The sequence below is a fragment of the Meriones unguiculatus genome, chromosome 12 (assembly GCF_030254825.1).
Source record: "Meriones unguiculatus strain TT.TT164.6M chromosome 12, Bangor_MerUng_6.1, whole genome shotgun sequence".
Classification (NCBI taxonomy): Eukaryota; Metazoa; Chordata; class Mammalia; order Rodentia; family Muridae; genus Meriones; species Meriones unguiculatus.
In genome coordinates, this window is record NC_083360.1 from 31,632,969 (window position 1) to 31,648,967 (window position 15,999).

At 45.7% G+C, this 15,999-nt stretch overlaps 2 protein-coding genes across 11 annotated transcripts in view; one reads left to right on the plus strand and one right to left on the minus strand.

The window, feature by feature from the left end:
- Positions 1–13,387, minus strand: part of Sfi1 (SFI1 centrin binding protein) — a 71,512-nt gene extending 58,125 nt beyond the window's left edge. For 6 of the 8 annotated variants that reach the window (XR_009585075.1, XR_009585076.1, XM_060365526.1 and 3 more), the window contains exons 1-3: positions 7,430–7,530; positions 892–1,014; positions 61–222 (exon numbers count right to left, since the gene is read on the minus strand). Coding sequence is in view for 6 of the 8 variants with exons in the window: in XM_060365526.1 (XP_060221509.1) it covers positions 61–222; positions 892–914 (185 nt within the window). In the remaining 2 variants the exon portion in view is untranslated. Of the gene's footprint in view, positions 1–60; positions 223–891; positions 1,015–5,365; positions 5,387–7,429; positions 7,531–12,893 lie in introns of those variants that run through there. The other 2 variants (XM_060365522.1, XM_060365523.1) reach the window with 2 other exon arrangements.
- Positions 13,388–13,670: 283 nt separating this feature from the next.
- Eif4enif1 (eukaryotic translation initiation factor 4E nuclear import factor 1) overlaps positions 13,671–15,999 on the plus strand; it is a 46,848-nt gene continuing 44,519 nt past the window's right edge. The window contains exons 1-2 of one of the 3 annotated variants that reach the window (XM_060365527.1): positions 13,671–13,893; positions 14,715–14,838. In XM_060365527.1, coding sequence (XP_060221510.1) covers positions 14,743–14,838 — 96 coding nt within the window. In that variant the 5' untranslated portion in view covers positions 13,671–13,893; positions 14,715–14,742. The other 2 variants (XM_021652058.2, XM_060365528.1) reach the window with 2 other exon arrangements.

Consider the following 15,999-nt stretch of genomic DNA (forward strand, 5'->3'; position numbering starts at 1 on the left):
AAAAATGAAGAATTATTCCTTCATTTTGGCCAAGCAGGAAAAGCAAATGCAAAGTCTCACCTGATGCGCAGCTCTCTTAACCGGTGTCGAGTCCAATGCTGTGAGCTATGACAGTATAAGGAGTGATATCTTCTAGGTGAGTCCCTCTGGCTCCCAGAGAAGGATTTAAGGGGCAGTACCTTTGGAGAATAAGGTTTCTTTACCACGCCATCCCTAAAAGACCTATATGTAAGCAGAAAAGAAAAAGAAGAGGAAAAAAAGATCTCTTCATACAACATAAATACACTTTAACATTGAACAAAGCTATACTGGCAAACTCAGAGGTTGATGCTAACTGCGCTGCAAACAGAAAGCTGCCTGAGCTCTAACAGAAATACCCTTAAGGGAAACTACAGAACAAGAGGTGGGGTCATTAGGCCTAGTCTTTTTTTTTTTTTTTTGTTGGTTGGTTGGTTGGTTTTTGGAAACAGGGTCTCTCTGTGTGGTCCTGGCTGTCCTGAAACTCACTCTGTAGACCAGGCTGGACTCACAGGTGCCTGTCTCCTGAGTGCCACCATTGCCTGAACTGAAACCTCATGTTTTGTTTTGTTTTGTTTTTTTACTCTGAGCTCTAATGGGTATTGTGCAGGCAAGCACACAGCACCAGCAAAACAAACAAACAAACAAAAATGCTCTCTGAAGCACAGCTGCACAGGAGTCCCAGTGCCCTCCACCCGGGACCTCCAAGCTTGGCTCCTCCCACTGCATGTACCTGCCAGCTGCCCTCTTGTGACTTCTGCCAACCATTGAACATTGAATTTCCAGTGTTAGCCAGGTGTGGTGCCACATGCCCGTGATCCCGGCAGTTAAGCCATAACTTCAGCAGTCATTTTTCCCTGTTCCATCACGTACCTAGAGCCAATCTTCTTCTCCATTCTGTTCTGAACCCTTCTGATGAAAATTCAACCGATGGTTGATATGGATTTTTGTGACTAGATTATTAAAGAACCAAAGCCTTTTATCTTCCTCCTATAGCTGCAAGAAAGGGATAAAAGAGAGTAAGCTGCTTGTACAAGTAAGAAGCTTGTACTTCTAAACAGCTGCCTGCCTACTCTGAGGTCCCCGACCCTCTGCTTCTTTATGCAGTACTAAGCATGGAAGCTCTCTTTCTGTCCTAGATAGGGTTTCTACTGCTGTGACGAAACACCATGACCAAACCAACTTGAAGAGGAAAGGGTTTGTTTGGCTTATACTTCTGTATCACAGTTTATCATCAAAGGAAGTAAGGGCAGGAATTCAAACAGGGCAGGAGCTGACGTAGAGGCCATGGAGGGATCCTGACCTGCTCAGTCTTTCTCCTGGAACTAGGAGGTTTTTGGCACTGCCCACAATGGGCTAGGCCCGCCCCGATAAATCACTAATTAAGAAAATGCCAGGCTGCAGAGATGGCTCAGAGGGTAAGAGAGCTGGCTGTTCTTCCGAGGTCCTTAGTTCAATTACCAGCAACCACAAGGTGGGTCATAACCATCTATAATGAGATCTGGTGCCCTCTTCTGGCATGCAGACCAAACACTGTATACTAATAAATAAATCTTAAAAAAAGAGAAAGGAAAATGCCCTAAGCTGGATCTTCTAGAGGCACGTTTACAATTGAGCTTCCCACCTAGCAGATAACTCTAGCTTGTGTCAAGCTGACTTAAAAGTAGCCAAGACAACCCAGTGTTATGGTACACGCCTGTGATCCCAGCACTCTCGGAGGCAGAAGCAAGCCGATCTCTGTGCGTTCAAGGCCAGCCTGGTCTACAAAGAGAGTCCAGGTCAGCCAAGGCTACACAGAGAAACCCTGTCTTGGTGGAAAAATAAAAGAATATTTAGGCAGTTTTAAATTTTTTTAGGTTTTTGAAAATTACACTTATTGGGATTGGAGAGATGGCCCAGCAGATAGAAGCATTGATGCTTTTCCAGAGGACCCGGTCTCAATTCCTAGAACCCACATGGCAGCTCACAACTATCTGTAACTTCTGTTCCAGGGGATCCGACTCTCTCACATAGACAAACATGCAGTCAAAAGACCAATGTACATAAAAATAATAATTTTTTAATTACATTTATCTATCTATATCTATTTCTTTATTTAATGTGTGTCTAGAAGCTAGAGAACACAAAGGATTTTTGGCAACTCTAAAGGCTAAGAAAAAAGCATGGAAGAGATCTTCATCTTCCCTAAACCTTCAGAGAGAGGATGACACCTTAACTTCAAATTTCTGGTCTCCAGAGCTATGAAAAAATTCACGTATTATCATTCGAAGCTACCAACTTGGTGACAGCTCGCTACAAAGCCTTAGGAAACAGATACAGGAAGAAAGACTGAGAGATGAGATTTAGGTACACCCGGAAGGCTAGCTAATAGAGGGAAAGTGCCTTAGGCTGAATGACTATGACGCACTTACAATAATATTCAAAAAAATCAAAGTCATCATAATTAAGGCCACACAGTTCAACGAAAACAAGTAACAAACTGTTACAACCAGACTGCGAAGACCCCAAAGACCACCAAGAACAAAGAACCTTTATTTTGGGCCTAAGCTTAGACTACCCACTGTCCAACGCAGTGGATTAGGGAGAGAGCTAGCTGCAAAGCTGGGTTTTTATTATGGTCTGAGCAAGGAACAGGGCTTTCCAACTTGGCAGTTACATGATTGTTCCGCATTTAGCAAAAGCAAACTCTTCTTAAGCTGATTGGTTGGTGCTGATCTAGGGGATAGGGGGTACTGCAAGGAGTGTCCAAGCAGCAGGGCGTGTCCAGGTAACAAAGAGTGCTTAGGGACTTTTCAAAGGAGGCTACTAAATTATTGTTTCTGATTTTCAGGGAGGTTATTGAGTTATTGTATCTCGTTTTCATGGACTATAGTTTCATGTTCTGAGAAATAAGGAGGATCTAAGCAACTGTGGGAACATTACCAGGAAACAGAAACTCAGGCCTACAGTATCTTACCAAGCCTGTCATGGCAGCACAGCTGCTCGGTCCCTTCACAAACTAACCATGAAAGATCTCATCCATGAAAGGTGAAGGTATTGATGATGTTAAATCTGTATTCAGGGCTGGATGGAGATGGTTTTTATACTGCTTTCCAACCACAAAAAGAACTCTAGGTTCAATCATCATCCCTGAATAAAACTGGGGATGGTGTCACACACCTTCAGTCCCAGACACAAAAGAATCCTTGCAAGCTTTTCTCTCTTTATGATCTATTCATTCTTTGTATGTGAGTGCTTTGCCTGCATGTTTGTACATGCACCACATGAGTGCCTAGTTTTCTTGGAGGTCAGAAGAGGGCGTCAGATTTCCTGGAATTAGCGTAACAGGCAAGTCAGGCTTGGTGGTGCTCTTAATCCCAGCACTTGAGGGAGGCAGAGAGAAGTGGATCTCTGTGAGTTCCAGGACAGCCAGTCCAGGACAGCCAAGGCTACACAGAGAACCCTGTCTCAATAACAAACAAACAAAGAAAAAAGCAGATTTACAGGGACCATGCGGATGCTGGGAGCTGAACTGAACTTGGGTCTCTTCCAAGAAAAGCAAGTGGTCTTAACTACTGAGCTATCTCTCCAGCCCCAAATCACTGCAAGTTTGAGGCCAACGTGGCTTACCCTGCCTCAAAACAAATAAACGTTTGGAACCTCACAGGTGAAAAGGCAGCCAGGTCTGGTGGCCCACACCTTTAATCCCAGCACTCCAGAGGCAGAGGCAGGCAGATTTCTGTTAGTTCAAAGCCAGACTGGTGTATAGAGTGAGTTCTGGGACAGCTAAGGCCACACAGAAAAACCCTGTCTTGAACCTACTCCCTCCACTCCCCCACCCAAAAAAAATGTACTGAAAGGCTAGGAGATAGGTTTGTTCTCAACAAGGACATGAATTTGCTTCTAAGTTGAAATATCCATAAATATTTGTTGTTCCTTTTTTTTTTTTTCTTATTTTGAATTTGGTTTTTCCAAACAGGTTTTCTCTGTGTGGCCCTGGCTGTCCTGGAACTCAGTGTGCAGACTAGGCTGGCCTTGAACTCAGGGTTCTGCATGCATCTGCCTCCCAAGTGCTGGGACCAAAGGTGTGTGTGTACCAACTCCTCCCAACAAAAATATACACATAACGTTAGTTACAAAGAAAGCCCAAGAAAAACCAAGGTTGCTAGACACTGGCTTTCAGTTGCATATGCAGACTGGCCTAAGATAATGATAATAAAAAACAAACGGATCCACTACTAGTCATGCACCAAAGAAAACTGAAACCATGTAATACATACAAGCTTACACAAGAATGCTCAAGGACAACCATGGTGACGCACACCTTCATTATTAGCACCTGGGAGGCAGAGGCAGGCACATCTTTGTGAATTCAAGACCAGCCTATGATTCCAGGGCAGGCAGGGCTACATAATGAGAACATGTCTGGGTGCGGGGGGAGGGGGGGTAAATGAAGGGACTGAAGAGATGGCTCAGAGGTTAAGAGCACTGGCTGCTCTTCCAGAGGTCATGAGTTTAATTCCCAGGAACCACATGGTGGCTATGAGATCTGATGCCCTCTTTTGCTGTGCAGACATGCAGACATACATGCAGACAGAATAAATAAATCTTTTTTAAAAAGTAAACGAAATAGTACTATATGCTTAAAAACTGAGGAGCCTTGAGAGCATCACAGAGAATAAAATAAGGCAGTCACAGGACTCCACATATTATGATTTCAGTTTGTATGTGTCTGTGATGTTTTGCTTTTGTTTTGGAGACAGGGTCTCTCTTGTATAGCCGTGACTGTCCTGGAACTCACTGTGTAGACCAGGCTGGCCTCGAACCCACAGAGATCTGCCTACTTTGCCTTCTGAGGGCTGCAATTAAAGGTGTGCTCCACCATACCCCACTTAAATGATTTCATTTATAAGAAATGTCCAGAAAGGCAAACTTTATGGTCAGAAGGCAAAGGGGTAGCTGCCATAGGGCAGGGCTCCTTAACTATTTCCCACTGGTGACCACTTTCCCATGAATTTTTAAAACTTTAATTTAATCATTTATTTTTATGTCTATGGGTGTTTTCTCTATGTACCACATGTGTGCAGTGCCTGGGGAAGCCAGAATAGAAAAAAACTGGAACAGGAGTTCAGATGGCTGTGAACTGGAATGTGGGTGTGGAAATCCAATCTGGATCCTATGAAGAGTAGTAAGTGCTCTTAACCATTGAACCATCGCCAGCCCCCATCTGGAACACTTTTATAGGATCCCAGCTATATAACTATATAAAAAAAGAATGCTAAATATATAAAATATGTATGCAAATCAAACATTTCCTGTTAATAAGTATTCCAGAAATCTATTTTAATCTGGGCATGATACTACACACCTTTAATCCATGCATTAGAGGCACAGGAAGGCAGATTTCCATGAGTTGATGCCAGACTGGTACACATTGTGAGTTCCAGGCCAGTCAAAGGCTACACAGTGAAACTGTGCTTCAAAATAAATAAATGAACACATAGATAAATTAATGCATAAAGCCACATAAAGAAACCCTGTCGCTAATTTAAAAAAAAAAAAAAAAAGGAAAGGAAAAAAATACTGTGATTTATAACTTGATCTTGAACCTCAACTTAGGAGTTTCAGGCCTTGTTTACTGACCTGTGGTGGTGTGAGTGTTTGAAGAGAGACACTACACATCCATGTCAGAAGCAAAAACCACCCCAAACAAGGTCACATGATACAACACAAATGAGCATTGTCCCAAACACCTCAGAATCATGCCATTTGATTCTTTAATTCATTTTGGTCACATGATTAGGCCTTTATGCCTACCAAATTTTTCAAGACGCCCCCTGTATGGAGTCATGAGCTATAGTTTAATAAGGCTGAGCTCTGGGATGGAGAGAGCCCAGCAGTCAAAGTACAGAATACTCTAGCAGAGGACCTGAGTTTGGTTCCCAGCACCCACATTGGATGGCTCACAACCAACTGTAAATCCAATGACTCTGGCCTCCAAGGGCACAAATGCACATGCACCTCCGAAGACACATAACTAAAATTAAAAGTAAATCTTTTGGGGTTGGGGACAGACAGGCACAGAAGTTGGAGTGATGGCTCATCTGTCCAGGGCTTTTCCAGAGTACCCAGATTAAATTCCCAGAACCCAGTGGTGGCTCACAACCACCTGAAAGTTTGTTTCTGCGGATCCAATGCCCTCTTCTGACCTCCCCCTTTTGGCCTCTGAGTCCAACAGGCATGTACAAGGTACACAGACACCCAGGCAGCCAAAACAGCCACACACAAGTCTCCTTTTTAAATTTTTTTTTTTTTTTTTTTAATAATCATCAGTTGGTAGCCAGTCTGGTTATCAGGCTAGTGTGAATGAACTACCTTGTGTTACAGAGATGAGAGAAATGGAGTCCAAAGCCTCCAGGGCACCAGACAAGCAATCTACCTGTGAGCTGGAGTTATAGGTGCCTTGTGAGTCATCAGACCTGGATGCTGGAAATCCAACCGAGGTCTCCTCCAAGAGTAGTAAAAGTTCCTAAGTGTTGAGCTACCCCTCTGGCTCCTTTAATACATAATCTTTTCTTTTAAAAATAGTTAATTTTGGTTTTTTTAACTATGATAATTTGAAATACACACACAAGTAGCTATGGTATTGTGTAATTAAAAAAAAAGATCCTACTAAGAAAGAGGACATTTATATCTCAGGCCCCGGAATAAAGTTTCAACTACTGCTTCCAGAAGCCTTCCCTATTAATCATACTTTCTCAACACTTGGTAATTAACACACAATCTGAGGCTCGAAGACGACAGTTAAAATGACAGAGAGAGCGCAGGGTCCAGCCTTTCTCCAAAGCATTTTTCATGAATAACCCACTTTAACACAGCCCCTCAGCAGGTGCCTGGTGTCATTTTCCAGGTTGATGCTCAAGGTTAACAAGTGGCAGAGGTGCCACCGGCGTTCAAGCCTCCATACACCTTCAGGAACTATCCCAGAAGAGGAGCCATGGTACAAATGCAACGTGGGTTCTGCTCTCTGCCTGGTCATTTGATATCAGTGTACACAACCAGCCTTCGCCCCGGCACAACCCTGAATCGAATATGGATCTGCACAGACTAATAAGCTTCGCGCGGGCGTAAGAATCGCCCTGGAGAGCTAGCTCTCCACCAGGGGGAGGAGGATGCACAGGCCCTGCAAACAGAGCGAGCGCCGCCGGGGCAAGAAGAAAGGCGGACAGCAAAGGACCTCACGCATGCTCAGCTCGCACTTCCACACACGGAGCAGAGCCTTGTGGGTAGGCAGCAGCTCTTACACTCCACAGGAGAGGAAGCTCGGACCGGGGAGTCTCGGGGCCCAGCTCCCAGGCACCCGCGTTCTGCTAGCTTCAAGCCAGGAGGGCGAGCCAGTCGAAGGCTGAGGGCACCAGGCTTGGCCTCATACCTGAGGGAGCCGGCTCCTCAGCAAACGGCAGAGAAAGGTTGCAGCAAAGGCCCGCAGCAACGCGCTTTCGCGCCTCGCGCTGGCGGCCCCGCCCCCGTCTCCACGGCGACGTGGCCCGCGCCGGAAGCTGCTCTGTCGCGCTCGGTTCGCCCTCTCCTCCGTGGAACGGAGGCCTCAGGCTTCTCTCTGCTGGCTCTTTGGCCGGAAGTTTGGGGGCGTCTGGGAAGCGGGTCTCCAGTTAAGCCTCCTGCACCAGAACGGCGTGGGACAGAAGAGTGTTTCCACATTGCTTGGTGGCGCACATCGGCAGTTTCCGCATCAAACCGGCCAATTAGTAGTGTGTATCTTTTAAAGACAGAGCTCTCAGCAAAGTCTAAGAAATTTCGTATTAAAAGCAAGGAGAACTAACTATTGGGTAGGTATCTGAAGCTCAGAACCAAGGGGTGGGAGACATGAGTCAGTGTTGAAAGCACTTGTCGCTCGTCCCAGCACCCACATGGTGACTCCTAAATGGCTATGACTCCAAGTCGCGTTCTCTTGACCTATATGCAGGCAAAACACTCATATGTTGTAACCTGCTTAAACTCTATAGCCCCTCTATTGAAACCTACTTTAGTTCTCTGTTAACACCTGCTGTCACCTTGCTTAGCATATCAGAAGCCATTTTACCTCCCATTCCCCATCTTGAGTATGAGGTAAAATTAAGTTCAAGTTCCCAAGCTCTGCATGACTACATAGATACAATTCAATAGTTTGATGCTTGTTGCTTAACATAAAATAGGTGATAAATGCATGTTCTGTTAGAGGTAAAATTACTATGTTCCTTACTCCCAGAAAGCTGGAAAGCCCCCAAGAGTTCTTGTAAAAAATAATTTTGGTGCTTGGCTATATTTATTATTATTTGCCCTATGATTATCATAGTGGTTTTATTTAACCCGCTTTCATAAATAAGACACAAACACCTGCTAGATTTTATAATTGCCTTGTTTACCTTGGGCTGGGCAGGTATTTCACTTACACTGTCAATAACCTCACCATCCATCCCCATCTCGCAGCCCCCATCCAATGCCGTCCACCTTAATCATCTTCATCTGGTCTGCCTTTCATCCCTAATCCCATGGTACTTGCTTGATTCTTCATCTGGGCCTTTTCATGCCATTATTGGAGTCCTTCCTCAGCCCGAGTGGTTTTTACTCCACATTAACCCATCTGGGCATCCCCGCCCCCCACCCCCATTGGTCTCCTTCCAGTGATCCTCTCTGTCCTCCAAAGCCTAGGAACCTTAGCCACAGCCCCATTCTGCCCTGCCCAGGTATAGGCCGTTTAATCAACCAATCAGATATATTTTACACTGGATTACATTAAGGGCCAGTAACACACATCAGACCAACCTCCAACAAACTCTATCTTAAATCCCAGCCAATCAGCTTAAAGTGCTTTGGCTACCTGGATACAACACAATACACTTGGAACAAAATTCATTATGTTTAGCTTGTCAAAATGATGTAATGCTGCCCCCCTCGCTTACTACACCTCGTTTCCTGGTTGTTACCTGGTTACAGCTTTTCATATTAAAAACAAACAAACAAACAAACAAACAAAACTGCCTTAGAAACAGACCAGCATCACAGTCTAGTTCCCAAGTCCAGATTATGGCCCTGACTGGTCAGTTTTTGTTTAGTCTTCCATCAGTCTGTGTCTGCTGTGCAAGTGTCAGTATGCAGCTATTCCTGAACTCATAACACATACACAAAAATTTAAAAAGATTAAACTCAATACGGTTTTGGGGTTTTTTTTCTAGAAATGCTTATTTTGTAATTCAAAGTATTTAAAAATAGTTATTGGTGACAAGCATCTGTGGGAGGCTGGGGCAGGATACTCACTGCCAGTTCCACATGACCTGGCTTATTTACTGAATTCCAGTACAGCCTGGGCTAGAATGACACTGAATGAGCAAGCAAATAAAGTGTTAAAATCCAGTCTGCTGAGCTGTCAACATGGCTCAGCAGGTAAAGGCAGCTGTCACAGAGCCATAGGACCTGAGCTCAATCTTCAGGAATCCTGAAGGGGTGGGGGAGGACTCACCCTCAAAAGTCGTCCTTTGACCTCTAGCCATAAGCCATGCCCATGCACACACACAAATAAAGGTAACAGAAAAATAAATCCCAGCACTCAGAGAGGCAGAGACAGGAGGATTGCTCTGAGTTCGAGGCTAGCCTGGTCTACAAGGAGAATTCAGGACAGCTAAGGCTACACAGAGAAACCTTGCCTGGAAAAAACAAACAGAAAGAAAGAAAAAAGACCATGACCAGGGCAACTTACAGAAGGCAGAGTTTATTTGGGGTTTGCAGTTTTAGAGGGATAGAGTCATCATATGGGGAGCAAGGCCTGGCACCAGGACAGAAGCTGGGAGCACACATCTTGATCTGCAAGCAGGAGGCAGAGAAGGGCACACTGTGGAAGATGCCAGTCTTTTGAAGCTTAGCGGCACACCTCCTTCAACAAGGCCACACCTCCTAATCCCTCCCAACCATTTCCACCCATGGGTGAGCCTATGGGGGCCATTCTCATTCAAACCATCATATACAATAATAACAAAAAGTAAAGCCTTCTTGGTGTCTAGCACTTCATGAAGCATTTCCTTTGTTTAAAACCAAAGTTGTAGCTAGGCCTCATGGTAGATTTAATCCCAGCATGCAAGAGCCAGAGACAGGTGGATCTTTGTGAATTCAAGGCCAGCCTGCTTCCAGGACAACCAGGGCTACATAACAGAGAAACCCTGTCTCAAATGAAAAAAGAAAAGAAAAAAAAAAAAAAGTCCATAAAGGAACAAGAGTTAGCAAGTGCCTAACCAGAGAGGTGAAAGAAATTTTCTAAAGCCTCTTCTTGTAAAGTTTTACCTTTAATCCTATGTAGTAATTGTTTTCTCTCTCACAGGGTGAAACAAAGACTTTTAGAATATAGACAGATGAAGCCACAGTTCTAAAATCCATTAGAAGACCCCAGTAGAGAGTGGGCCCAAACTAGGATAGACAAGAGGGCTCAGGAAATTAGTTCCAAGTATCAACTGTGATAGCAAGTTTCTTTTCTTTCTTTTAAAGATTTATTTATACAGCATCCTGCCTGCATGTGTGTCTGCGGGCCAGAAGAGGGCACCAGATCTCACTATAGATGGTTGTGAGCCACCATATTGTTGCTGGGAATTGAACTCAGGACCTTTGGAAGAACAGCCAGTGCTCATAACCTCTGAGCCATCTCTCCAGACCAGCAACAGTTTTTTTGTTTTGTTTTTAATAATTTTATTTTATGTGCATTAGTGTGAAGGTGTCAGACCCGTTAGAATTGGCATTACAGACAGTTGTAAGCTGCCATGTGGGTGCTGGGAATTGAACCCAGGTCCGTTTGGAAGAGTTGACAGTACACTTAACCACTGAGTCATCTCTCCAGCCCCCAGCAACAGTTTCTTAAGCAGTGATATCATATATGATTTATGGCACTTTTAACACATACAAGTTGACATTTCTCCCATATAAAGAGGTCAAGTCAGGGTTGGGGATTTAGCTCAGTGGTACAGGTCCTGGGTTCGGTCTCAGCTCTGACGGAAAAAGAAAGAAGTCAAGCCTTGTCCTCTTAAACACAGTACAGTTTTTCTGAGTCTTTTATGAGGTACAAACATGCACACACACACAAGGTACTAAAACACTAATATAAATTTTTTTAATTAAAAAGGACATGTGTGTTTTAAAGCTCCATAGGCCCAGCTGATAGCAACCTTTGATTCCCAAGCACGTGAATAAAGGATCCTCTAAGGGGTCTTAGCTCCTAGCCCTTAAAGTGATGAAAGGACCAGAGAGCAGCTGTTGGTACCTACCCAATTTATAAATCTGGAAGCAAAATACTGGCTTTATCCTCTAGTTTGGGGCATGACTTGTTTTGTTTTGTTTTTTGTTTTTTTTGTTTTTTTTAGTGGATGCTAAGAAAACTGAGGGCCTTACACATGCGAAGCTTGTACTCTACCACTGAGGTATATTCTCAGTCCTGTTTTTTTCTTGTTTACTTTATTTTTAATTTTTTAAGATTATGTGTATTAGTGGTTTACCTGAAAATTTTGTAGTGTGTTTCTTCTGGAACTGGGGTTACACGTGGAGCGAATCATGTAGGTGCTAAGAATCAAACGGGATCCTTAGAAGAGCCACCTATGCTCCTAACGATTGAGACGTTTCTCCTGGCCCTGCCTTCCATGTTCCAGACAGGGCATCACTGTGTAGCTCTGGCTGGCCTAGAACTCACAATGTAGACCATGCTAGCCTAGAGCTCACAGATATGCCTGTGTCCTGAATGCAACAATTCCAGGATTGTGTCACCATGTCCATCCAGGTCCAGGTCATTTCAATGTTACCTCTAATTATTTCAAGACAGAAAAGCAGGAACTTTGATCCCTTTCTGACAGAGGAGACATGTCTAGGGTGGTGAAATACAGTAAGTGACCCTTGGTAGCTTCAAGAAAGTAAGTTCCTGGGCTAGAAATGTTGTTCAGTTTTTAAGAGTTCTTGGCTAGCACTGATTAACAGCTGGGATTGACTACAAATATTGTATAAGTCAGGTAGAGTCCTGGTACCTAGCATGCCTGAGCTCTGGGTCTCTAACTCAGCAGCTGGAGAGAGTGCCTTCTGTAGTCCATAGCAAGGGGATTGGTCCTATATTTCTCAGATTTAAGAATCTAAATCCCAAAGAAAATCGGTTGTTTTTGTTTTGCCTGTGGTGCTGAGATAAACAACAGCAAAAAACAAAAAAACACTCTTATTACCTCCAGCCTGGCAAAGATAGCTTTTACGAACATAAAAGGAACCACTGTTGATTCCCTACAGTGTGTCTTTGCATAGGAAATATTAAATTTTTTTCAAAGAAACTTTATGCAGATTATCTAAGGCTTTCCCCCTTCACTGACAAATTAATCTTCAGTACTGCTATTTCCGTCTAAACTAGCTAAAGAAAACTACATTTCCTAACTCTACACAGCCTATACGGCAATGGAGAAAAAGGCCTATGTGCAAATGTTCCTCTGCCTCTTGTCTGCATTTCTGGAGGCACTCGCCTGTTAGCCCAGCACTTGGGAAGCTAGCCGAGGTTACATAGTAAAAACCTATCGCAAAAGATAGTTTGTAAGAAAGACTTTACTGTTAATCATTGCAGACGGAATATTTTTTTTTTACTTTTGTTGTCAAGGCTCACAGAAAGAAAGGGAAGTAGTTTCCCAAGTGAAGTAGATGGTGTTCAAATGCCATGCTGCTCACGCTGGCTTTGACCTCCGGACTCATGCTCTGCAAGGCTGAGATTACAATGCTCAGGCCAATATGCTCAGCCTCGCTGTTCTTTAGAGAAACAAAACAACCAACCGTCTCCCTCCGCGCCAAAAAAAAAAAAAAAAAAAAAAAAAAACCCTATCAATTCTGGGCAGTCCCACCGTGCAGAAACCGCTCAGCATACTCATGCAGTCCAGGCTCACAAGCGACCTTCCCCGAGCGGCAGTTCTTGGATCCTCCGTATCTGTATCCTCCGTCAACTTGATTTTCGGCACCCAGGCAAAGGCCATCTAATTTCCCCCAGATACTTAACTCTTCTCTTCCCGTGTAGGACAAGGCGAGATTCAGATTATTCACTGAAAGATAATTCAGTTTGTCAATTTCCTTCACGTGGGATCACAAAATAATTGTAACAAAGTTGCTTATTAGTGCACCAGTCCTAGTAACTTCAGGGACAGTTTTAGGAGGAAAAAAAAGCAAAGATTCAGGGCGCTCAGAGCTTTATTACTGATCACGCCGACAGTAAACAGACAGAACACTGCTACGTTCTCCTAATCGGCCCGGCTGCCCGATCCCCACTAATGGCACAGCCCGGTGACCGCCAACAACCAGCCAACGCAGACCCACCCAGACCACCCGGCTCGCGCCGGCGTGGCGCGGGTCCGGGACTGCGCTCTGCTGGCTCCGCCCCCCATGACGCGTGGGAACGAGGCGCCTTTCCTTGAGCTGCCCACGGCGGCCGCCTGCGAGCTCGGGCGTCGGCTCCCACAGCTCCCGCCGTGCCCACGTCCCCGCAGCCGCCGTGCCCGTCTGACTATCGTGCCCTCGCCACCCGGCCCACGCAGAACCCAGCGCGGATGAGCGCGCGGCCCAGCGCGGCTTTTCCGCAAGGCACCGCCGCGGACACCCCAGGTCCTGCGCGCTGCGAGGGCGGTGCCTGGGCCCGCGGTGCGCGACGGGGGTTATTAGTGGGAGGGGGCGGAGAGCTGCGCCGGAGGGCCGGGCCGCGGTTACGGCGGCTGAGGAGAGCCAGCCCGAGCGGGTTGGTGGGGGGGGGGCGCAAGCGCAGGCCGCGGGCAGCGACGCCGGGCCTGGAGCGGGCGCGGGGGGACGCGGCGGCCGACGCGCGGGGCCGCCCGGCGGCGGGCGCTCCGAACAAGGGTACGGCAAGCGCGGGGCCCCGGCCTGCGGTCGAGGACGGCGCGCTGCCCCGGGAGCGCGGGCGGCAGGGCGCGCGCGGGGGGCGGCACAGGCGCGCGGGCGGCCGGCGGGCAGCAGGCGGGCCTGCGCCGGCTCTAGGCGGCCGACCTGTGGACTTGGTCCCTGCTCCCTCCGGCCCGCCTCCCTCCGTGAGTACCGTCCCTGCCCTTCTCCGCGAGGAGGCCTGTAGCCTGGGGCTTGGGTGAGGGGCCGGGGGTTGGTTTAAGGAGCGGAGTTGCCCAGAGGAGGCCCGCACCGGCCCTCTCCTCGCCGCGGACGCCCCTCACATGGCCACAGGTGTGGCTGGCTGAGAGAGGTGCGCTCGTACCGGTTCATCGGCCCCGAACACTGTGGTAATAGAGAGCACCTGGTGCCATCCATTGACAAGTGACAGGCACTTTCGGGCAGCCTGAGTTCCCGGATCGGCAGCCTAACCAGTCTTGCCCCTACTCTACTCTGGGAAACTTCCCCACCACCACCGCCAGGTCCATTCTCGTGGGTGGCAGCGACTATTTTGGTTTCTCTTTGTATTAAAGATAATTAAAGGTTGTGCCCAGAGTTGGGCTCCTTCCACTTCTGTTTTCTCTACGCTGTGGGATACGCTGAAAACTTCAGGTGGTTCTCTTTCCAATTTAGTTCTGCCTAGTCCCATAATTTTCGGATGGATTTCTTTACAAAATTATTTAGATTTTTCCCCTCAATGTTTCAGTTTAATAAGCAGCTAAGCTTTCTGAATGTTTATTGTTCTGTTTGACAGTTTTGTGTTGAATTTTGTCTTCCAGGTGCAAAAAAATTGTACACCAAGAAGCCATGGAGAAGAGAAGTGTGGATGAAACAGAAAATGGAGATGCTTTCCTTGACCTGAAGAAGCTGCCCACCTCCAGATCCCCCCATCGCTACACAAAAGTAAGCTTTGCTACAAATGAAGTAGTAAGGTGTAGTTATTTCATTGGAATTATTTAAAGTGGTAGTCTTGCTCAGACTCACTGGGGACTAAATAAATTTAGTAAAGACTTAGCTTGGTCATTTTTCTGGAAGTATGACTACTGGATTTAAGCTGTAGGTTTTAGGTTGAAAGGCTGTTGTCTCGGACCCTGTGTGAAATTTGTAGATAAGTGTACGTTTGCACCCAGATGTTCTGTAGCAGTAGGGATCAGGTGAGATGTCTGTTGTATTGGTGTTTCTTTGGAAGTCCAGCTCCGTAGAGGAGTAGTCTGGCTGGAGTAATTGGATTATTTTAATCCTTTCTTTTTTTCTTCTTATAATTTGGATATGAACTCACAAAAGCAAGTCTTCATTCGTATTTCATTGCTTAGGAATACATAGTTTTTGAAGACGTGGTTTCCCTGTTGTGCCCTCTTGCTTCAGCTTCTGAGTGTGAATTTAGAGGTGTGTATAGCTGATTTTAAACTGCTGTCTTCCCTGGCTAGAAAACACATCGAGGTTTGTACTTAGTAAAGATACTGCATCTGTGTCATATTGGCTGCTGATTGTTTCTGAGAAGATTAACAAGTTGCAGTGAACTGTAAGTTTGTTTCTAGCTTTCTAAAATGGCCTGGGCTAGAGTATATAAAATGTTCTTAAAGTGGAAAATCTTGAAATGGCCAGTGACAGGGATTATGCTCTAGTTGAGCCCACGCCCTCTCTCCTCAGTATGAATACCATCATGATCTCCAGCACAGCTTACTGTTCTGGCTCCTGGGCACTCTAAAGCTGGTGTACTGCCGTTACTCTTCCCTGATTGATAAGGTGGCATATGGTGTCAGATAGCCATTTTTAGCATTAAAGAAAGAGGGAATGAATTGAGGAATACATGATTACGTATGCCTGGGAGGGAATTTTTTAAGAATGAGTTACTGATTGGGTGCTTTCCTATCACAGTCTGTTCTATTGTGATAGTATGTTGTCGGGGTCTCTCTACATAGCCCTAGGTGTCCTGGAACTCACTGATGTAGACCAAGCTGGCTTTAAACACACAGAAACCTGCCTGCCTCTGCTTACCTAGTACTGGGATTAACATTTGTCAGAAAGCTTTTGAACTGTGTGTTTAGATTTCGCTCTAAATAT